We start from the raw sequence: 8,507 nt of genomic DNA on the forward strand, positions 1-8,507 counted from the left end.
GGATAGCGACACCACCCACTCGTCCCCATCCCAGGGATCCCCATCCCAGGAATCCTTCCCAGCTCACCTGGGCGACTCGTAGAGAGGAACAGTGCGGATGTGGAGCTTCTGGATCTCGTCGATGGTCCCGATGGTCAGGGTGCTGTTGTTGGCCAACGCCAAACTGCCCCAGGGGGAGAGGGGGAGAGGGGGAGAGGAAAAAAAAAATCCAGGGAATCTTAGAGAACAGCAAGAACCTCTCTGCGCTCCACGTCCCGGTGGATCCCGGGGCTCACCTGTCGGGATACCCGTCGGAATTGAGGGGGCACATGTAGTTGACCTCCTTGAGGTTGACGTTGGAGAAGACCAGCTTGTGGTTGCTGCTGTAGATGACGGTGGGGCGGTCGGAGCAGGCGAAGACGTTGGTGGTGGACAAGGAGCGGAACGTCCTCAGGACCGTGGGCTGCGTGCCCAGGGTCACCTTCTTCCGGTCGCTCAGCGAGCCTGGAGCCAGGGAAAACAACCATTGGGATCTCCCGTGGGAGGAAAACAACCACTGGGATCTCCCGGGACACCTCGGGATGGAAGGAGCGCAGAAAAGGCACCCCGGATGTAAAGATCCGGCTGGCTCCTTTCTCCGGAGGAATCCGCCAGTTCCCACTGCCTGGGGCTGGGGAAAGCAGGAAAGCGTTCCAGAGGGATGGAGAAACACGGAAAAGGTTAAGGGCAAAGGTCACCTGTCTCCAGGCTGAGCCCGAAGTAGAAGAGGGCTCCGTCCCCCAGGGCGCACAGGAGGTAGTGGCTGCTCTCAAACGTCGTCATGAGGATGGAGCGCGGGATAATCTCTGCGGGAAGCGGGAAAAAGGACGGATGAGGCCACCCGGGGCTCGGCCAGCGGCTGCCACCGTTCCCCTCGGGAAGCTCCCACCTCCTCCCAGCATCTCCTTGTGCAGCAGCTCGAAGGACGGGAGCTTCAGGATGCGGGCGGAGATGTCGGTCCAGAGCCCGATGGCGCAGAGCGGGGACATCCCGTTGGAGTCTCCCAGGGGAGTGATGTCCAGGCAGGCCACCTCGTGCTCCATCTCCGTGCAGCTGGGAGGGAGGGAGGAAAGAGAACAGGCGTCCGTCACGATCCCGAATCCCAGCGCTCCCGGGGCGCCCGGGGTGGGCTGTGCCTGACCCGCACCTGATCTGCCGGAGCTCCTGGGGCCGGATTTCCAGGTAGAACAGGGCTCTTCCCACGGCCACCACCACCTGGTTGGTGTTGCAGGAGGCGACGCTGATGTTCTTCCCGTTGGGCTCCTTCCACTCGCTCACCAGGCATTTGGGCTCCTGGCTCACCAGGCGCACGGAGGCGGAGGTGATCTGGGAAGAGAGCACAGAAAAATCATGGAAAACGCGAGCGAGAAGCTCCCTCTGCTCCGTATCCCTTAGAAACAGGAACCCAGGATCCCATTTGCTGATCCCTGACAACACCCCAGATTAACCCCATGATCCACAGGGATCACCAGGAGAGCCATATCCGTGTTTCCCCCGAGCTGGAATTACCTGGATCAGCTGCTGATGCGCCACATTCCCGCAGAAAAACGTCTGCTGGTCATCCACAAACCCCGTGAGCTCCGTCTCTTCCACCTCCTCCCCGTTTAACATCAGAACTCTGGAAAGGGGAGGGAATTCCCATTAATTCCTGCTCTGGCACGTGGTGAGAGCTCTGGAGCGAGGATCCCCCTTTACCTGGTCTGGCCAACAAAGGAGAGCACCAAGGTGTTGTCCGTCTCCCGGTGCGGATCCGACCGCAGCGGCCACAAGCCTGGGAAAAGAGGCCACAGCTCCTCACATAATTCCTCTTAATTCCACATCCCAACGTCATCCGTGCCCGTGATGTCCCCTCCCAGGCTGTGGGACACCACGGATCGCCCCCCTCACCTTTAATTCCCGGCAGGTCGATGCTGGCGTGCTCGTGGATCCCGATGCCGTTCCGGATGATCCGCAGGGATCCCTCTTTGAAGGCGCCGGAGCAGGTGACCAGCTGCAGGAGAAGCAGGTGGGATTTACCAGCCGTGGCTGGGAAGCTTTCCCACCCCTCTCCGGGTTCACGGGAAGATGGGGAACCCATCTGAGGATCATGGAATCCTGGAATGGTTTGGTTTGGAAGGGACCTCAAATATTTCATCCCTTTCCGTGGGATTTCCACATTCCTTTTAGATCAGGTTGCTCCAAGTCTTGTCCAGCCTGGCCTTGGACACTTCCAGGGATGGGACATCCACAATCTCTGTGGGCACCTCCTCCAAGGAATTTTTTTGGCAGCTGATCCTTCCCCCATGGCACAAGGGCAGACCCTTCCTCGTGGATATCCTGGAATTAACCTCCTACTGCTCCAGGAAAACACTTATCCCAATCCCAGCACCCGGATATGACTCCGAGATCCTCCGATAAACAGTTTTGAGCCTTTTCCTTTCCTTTTCCAGGGAAGCTGTGGCTGCCCCACCCCTGGAATTGCCCAAGACCAGGTTGGACGGGGCTTGGAGTAACCTGGGATAGTGGAAGGTTGGGTTGGAACCAGATGATCCTTCCAGCCCAAACCACTCCGGGATTCTATGGACAACTCATGGGTACACCTGGCCGGCCCAGAAATTCCCAGGAGCGAGGTCAGAAAAGCAGGATCAGGGATACCTGTCCCTGCCCTTGTCTCTCCAGGTCCACCACACACATGTCCACGATGGGCCCGAGGTTGGTGAAGGTCTCCATGGCCACCACGTAGGATCCCTGCTCGTTGCTGTCCACGTTGAGCTGGGAATAAACACTGGGATCAACCCCTGGCTTCCAAGGAGCGGGATAAAAAGGGCAGGCGAGGAGAAGAGCGGGAAAATTTATCCACATCCCAAGGTTTTGGTGGGAACCAAGGCCAGGAGGAAGCGGCCACGTACCTTCACCAGCTGGGAATCTCCAAGCCTGGATCCAACAAACACCACTCCGTTATCCAGGTAGGTCAGGCACTCCGCTATGGATGTCTAGGAATTGGGAAAAGGCAGGGAAAAGTCTCTGGAACACCTCGAGAGCGCCACTACCGAGCTGTTTATCCAACAGGAAATCCCTGGGCAGGGGAAAGGGATTTAAGCCCTTCATAAATCCCACAGAGTCTGAGCTTCTCCCTCGGAAACAGCGCGGAAGCAACAGGGAAAAAAAAAAACGGGATGAAGGTGTAAAAAACTGGGAAGAGGGTGTGAATTTAAGAAGGAATTTTCCAGCAACCAACATGTTAAAGCTGTGAAAAATGGGAAGAATCACCATCCCGGGATCCAAAAGGGACACAATTCCTACACGGAGCCTTTCCGGGCTTGGGAAAATCCCAGGAAAGGTGAGTCCTACCTCTCCCAGCAGCTCCACACGCAGGTCCTTCAAGGTGACAGTGCCATCCATCTGCTCTTCCTTTTCCAGGAGCAGCATGAAGAGCCTTCCTTCCATGTCTCCCAGCAAATACCGGGAGCCGTTGGGATCCACGCGGTTGTGGCACACGATGGTACTTTGCTGCAGGGAAAGGAGGGAATTCTTGGAATCCACTGGAACAGCCCCAAAGCTGGAGCTCAGGTGACTCATTCCCTGCTTCAGCACCCCAGACTCGCTATCCCAGAGCTCCAGGCTCCCATTTTTCCATCCAAGATTTAGGGTTCTTTCCTTATTTCCAGCTTAAAAGGACCTTTGCATGGTAATTCCAGCCTGGAGCAGCATCTCAGCCGTGCCATTGCTCCCACTAAATGTGGGAAGTGGGCTGTTATTCCCACAAAACCCACAAATGCAACCTCCATCCCAAAATCCCTAAGTCTGTCCTTTATCTCCCAAAGTCTCCAAGAGGCTCATCCATATCTTCTGCCTGAAACACAACCAGGCTCCTGCTTGGAATTCTGCCCAAACCATGCCTTAAATCCTAATTAATCCCATTCCATGGGGCCCAAACATTCCAGGCTTTGCCCCTTTTCCAAGAGTCCCACAGACCATGGATACAAAGGTTACTGTTTGGGAAGCCAAACCCCTGGAAGTCCAAGCACTATTAGGCCACGCGTGGGATGGCAGCGGTTGGAATTCCTGCCTGGAAGGGCTAGGAAAGGAGGAATTCTGCAGGGTTCAGGATTGGGCAAGGAGGAATTCCATGGGATTCAGCCCATTCACCTTGATGATGGGAGGAGCAATAGCCAGGTATTTGTCCCCGTTGTGGTAGGTGATGGATTCCTGGCCGATGATGATCGCGCCTCCGAAGGGCTCCGGAACTGCGGGAACAACGACAAATATCCCGCGAGTCTTTCCCTGTGCGGAAAAACTGAGGCATCCGGGCTGGGGAAAAAAGAAAACAAACCGGGAAGGAAGATCTTTCCCAACCTGCAATGACCATGGAGGCTTCGGCCTCCACGTTTTCCTGCTTCCAAGGGCCTTTGTTGAATTCCTTCTCCCGCAGGGACACCTCGTACGTCTTCACGTGCCGGCCCTGGGGGTCCTGCAGGAGGAGACACAAGATCCCAGAAATCAGCAAATTCCACCTCATCTCCTGCAAAAACAGCATTCCAGGCAGCTGGGGAACCTTCCCAGCTCCTCCTCTCCCTTCTCCCTTCTCAAACCAGGCTGCTGTCGTTCTCCCAGCGTTTTCCACATATAAACCGACCTCTGGATAAACCTCTGTGCCAAGAGAGGCTGGGAAGCATTTTTCCAGTGTTATCCAAGGGATTTTCTGGGATTTGTGTTCACCTGACAACGCTGGAGCAAGAATATTGCTATGAAATATCACCTCCAGCTCCAGCAAACCTTCAGGAATCCGGTTTTTTCTTATTGTATTCCCCCTTTTTCTGGTCTCTTCCCATTGTTTTAGAACTTCCCAAAAATTATCCCAGTCCCTGCTGCTCTATTTGGTCCAAATCCCGGGATAATGGTTAATAAATAGAGAGGGAATGAAGGCAGCTGCTTGGAAAAATCCCCCTTTCCACAGGCAGGGATAAAAATAATCCAGAGCTTTACAAGATCCCACTCGTGCTCCAAAGATTTTTGAGTGTTAGACATGGAATCCTGGAATCCTTAAGGTTGGAAAGCCCTCTAGTCATCCACTTGTTCCCTGAAATCCCAGGTATGTGGTGACAAAAGTTGTTTCTCCCCCATTCCTTGACTCAGGAACAATTTGGGAGGATCCAGCAGTGCCCAAACAGGGAATAATGGAATCACTGCTGCCATGGGACACACTTGGAGCTGCCTCCCAAAAATCCCAGTTGCCTTGTTTTTTATGGAAAGGCTCAAGTGTCGCTCTGGGAAACAACTGATCCTGGATCTAATCCAATTGCTGGAGCGATCCATGAGCTCCTCTGGAGGGTTTAACAAGGAAAACACTCCCACTCAAGGCAAAGCTGCCCGGGAATTCTGTGGGAAAGTGTCACTTCCTCTCTCCCAGACCTGGGAAAAAGCAACACGTGGAGGTTCCTAACGAGCCTGGAAGGGCCAGAATCACCCAAACCAGCCTCTGGAAAACCTTTGGAGCCCTCGGCTCCACCCTCCACGTGGATTTTCCATGGAAAAGCAGTACCTGGTAGACGAAGCAGATGGTGGGAGCTTGGCATCCGTAGAGGAATTTGACGTCGATGACCTGGAGCTCTTCCAGGCGGATGTTGAAGGCTTTCAATTCCTTGTTCTCCCTGTCCAAGGGAATGACCTTGAAGAGGCCGTCGTAGAGCCGGAGCCCGATCATCCGGCACTCGGGATCGATGATCCCGATGATCCCGGTCTCGGAGGGGCGGCCGATGCGATCCTGGGGGACAAACCCACGGAGGAGGGAAGGGAAAAGGGGATTAGTGCCGGGAAAAGATCCCTGAGGGGCTCCAGAAAAACCAGCCCCCAGAATTCCAGCTGGGAAACCACCAAGCCTAAGGAGGAGATGCTTTTCCACCTGGAATTGCTCCCGCACCGCTTCTTCTCTCCCGGGAATCTGGCACTGTGGGATCAGCCCCTAAACCTGGTTTTCCAGCCCCGACTCTGCACTGGATGATCCAGAGGAGTCACATCCCTTTCCTGGTCTCTGCTTTGATATCCACGACCAAACATCCCCCTCCCAAAATCCAGTGCTGTTATCCGCTCCCAGAGACCCCTTGGAGTTCCTTGGCTGGGAATGACTTTGGCACTTCCGTGTGCCAAGGACTTTTCCCAAACATTCTTGACAGGAGATTCCCACCTCCACCTCCTGCCCATCATTCCCAACACCACCCCAGCAAACAACAGCCACAAGTTCCCAAAGAACTCATTTCCCAGGGAAAATTTGGACCTTACTAATTTTCCTTAAATTCCATTTATTATCCCATATTTATTATTCCCAAGAACACAGATGTGTCCAGGTCAGAGCGTCCTGATCTAGGGAAAATGCCCCTTCCCATGGTAGAGGGTGGAACTGGATGAGCTTGAAAGGCCCACCCAAACCATTCCAGGATTCCATGTGCTGCCTGGTTGGGATATTGGGAATAAATCCTTCCTTGTGAGGGTGGTGAGGCCCTGGAACGGATTCCCAGAGAAGCTGTGGCTGTCCTATCCCTGGAAATGTCCAAGGCCAGGTTGGACAGGGCTTGGAGCAGCCTGGGATAGCGGGAGCTGTCCCTGCCCGTGGCAGTGGGGTGGGACTGGATGAGATTTAAGTCCCTTCCATCCCAAACCGTTCCATGATTCCATTTACTATTTAGATGGAATATTGGGAATAAATCCTTCCTTGTGAGGGTGGTGAGGCCCTGGAACGGATTCCCAGAGAAGCTGTGGCTGTCCTATCCCTGGAAATGTCCAAGGCCAGGTTGGACAGGGCTTGGAGCAGCCTGGGATAGTGGAAGCTGTCCCTGCCCGTGGCAGTGGGGTGGGACTGGATGAGATTTAAGTCCCTTCCATCCCAAACCGTTCCATGATTCCATTTACTATTTAGATGGAATATTGGGAATAAATCCTTCCCTATGCAGGGTTGTGAGGCCTTGGAACGGATTCCCAGGGAAGCTCTGGCTGCTCCATCCCTGCAAGTGTCCAAGGCCAGCTTGGACAGGAGCAACATTCCCTGCCCGTGGGAAGGAACGAGCTTTCACTGGATGAGCTTTAAGCTCCTTCTTCCAACCCAAACCGTCCCAGATTCCCAGAATCCCAGACCGAAAGTAAACTCTGGAAGCACCCAAGGCACCAGGCGACTCGTCCCAAATCCAGCGGCACCCACAGCACCTCCAAATAACCGGCACGAATCCGGCCGCGGCCGGAAACCGGAATTCCCGTTCCCGGCGCTCCGGCCGCCCTCACCTGCACGTTGCCGTGGGCGCGGGTGATGATGTCGATGCTGTCTCCGCTCTGCTTGTACTCCAGGATGCAGGCGTTGTACTTGGCCGTCAGGATGAACAGCAGGTCCTTGCTCTCCCCCTGCGCGGGAAACACGTTCCAGAGGCCCTTCCGCGCCGGGAAAACCCCCCCCCAGCACCCCCCCGGCCTTGGGGTGCTGTCCCGGGACGCACCTTGGGGCGGAAGAGCTCCATGACGGCGGTCTTGCCGTACATCCCCACCTCCTTGACGGGCCGCAGCCCCTCGGCCGTGACCACGTAGATCTCCAGCCGCGTGTTCTTGGCGATCAGCAGGTTCAGGTCCTCGGAGGAGGTGAAGTGGCCTGGGAAAAGCGGGAAGGCCTCAGGGATCGCCTGCCACCCCAGGGTTCTCCTGCCACCCCAGGGATCACCTGCCACCCCAGGGATCGCCTGCAACCTCAGGGATCTCCTGCCACCCCAGGGATCTCCTGCCACCCCAGGGATCGCCTGCCACCCCAGGGATCGCCTGACACCCCAGGGATCTCCTGCCACCTCAGGGATCACCTGCCACCTCAGGGATCTCCTGCCACCCCAGGGATCACCTGCCACCCCAGGGATCTCCTGCCACCCCAGGGATCTCCTGCTACCTCAGGGATCTCCTGCCACCTCAGGGATCTCCTGCCACCCCAGGGATCGCCTGCCACCTCAGGGATCTCCTGACACCCCAGGGATCACCTGCCACCTCAGGGATCTCCGGCCGATCCTCGGTTTGCCTCCCGAAGCCCCCAATTCCTCCCCCCCGCAGCCCCCTCGGGAACTGCGTTCCCGGAGCTCGGGCTCCACGTTTTGTCCCAGGAATCCCTTTCCTTGCTGCCTTTCCATGGGAATTCTCATTCCTGGGGTTTCTTTGACACCTTCTGCACCCCCACCTCGTTATAGAGCTCAGGGACTCCACTGGATCCCCATTTCCAGCATCCCAAAGTCCTTCTGGGATCCCCAAAATCCCCCAGGCCCTCCCCGTACTCCAAAACTTCCCCTGTATCTCCAAAACCCCCCCGCGGAACCCCAAAACCCTCCCGGGACCCCAAACCGCCCCGCACCCCACCTCCCCCGTTGCCCCCCAGCACCTCCATCTCCCCGCACCCCCCGTACCCCAAACCCCTCCCGGGACCCCAAACCGCCCCGCACCCCACCTCCCCCGTTGCCCCCCAGCACCTCCATCTCCCCGCACCCCCCGTACCC

At 56.3% G+C, this 8,507-nt stretch overlaps 1 protein-coding gene across 1 annotated transcript in view; it reads right to left on the minus strand.

Annotated features, from left to right (window-relative positions):
- DDB1 (damage specific DNA binding protein 1) overlaps nt 1–8,507 on the minus strand; it is a 14,887-nt gene that overhangs the window by 5,460 nt on the left and 920 nt on the right. The window contains exons 2-17 of the mRNA XM_017838928.1: nt 7,479–7,627; nt 7,270–7,386; nt 5,540–5,761; nt 4,354–4,468; nt 4,147–4,244; nt 3,349–3,507; nt 2,907–2,990; nt 2,653–2,769; nt 1,906–2,008; nt 1,714–1,789; nt 1,528–1,636; nt 1,166–1,344; nt 908–1,071; nt 717–824; nt 276–483; nt 68–163 (exon numbers count right to left, since the gene is read on the minus strand). Coding sequence (XP_017694417.1) covers nt 68–163; nt 276–483; nt 717–824; nt 908–1,071; nt 1,166–1,344; nt 1,528–1,636; nt 1,714–1,789; nt 1,906–2,008; nt 2,653–2,769; nt 2,907–2,990; nt 3,349–3,507; nt 4,147–4,244; nt 4,354–4,468; nt 5,540–5,761; nt 7,270–7,386; nt 7,479–7,627 — 2,104 coding nt within the window. The remainder of the gene's footprint in view (nt 1–67; nt 164–275; nt 484–716; nt 825–907; nt 1,072–1,165; nt 1,345–1,527; nt 1,637–1,713; nt 1,790–1,905; nt 2,009–2,652; nt 2,770–2,906; nt 2,991–3,348; nt 3,508–4,146; nt 4,245–4,353; nt 4,469–5,539; nt 5,762–7,269; nt 7,387–7,478; nt 7,628–8,507) is intronic.

This window comes from Lepidothrix coronata, unplaced genomic scaffold (genome assembly GCF_001604755.1).
Source record: "Lepidothrix coronata isolate B3197 unplaced genomic scaffold, Lepidothrix_coronata-1.0 Scaffold369, whole genome shotgun sequence".
Taxonomy (NCBI): Eukaryota; Metazoa; Chordata; class Aves; order Passeriformes; family Pipridae; genus Lepidothrix; species Lepidothrix coronata.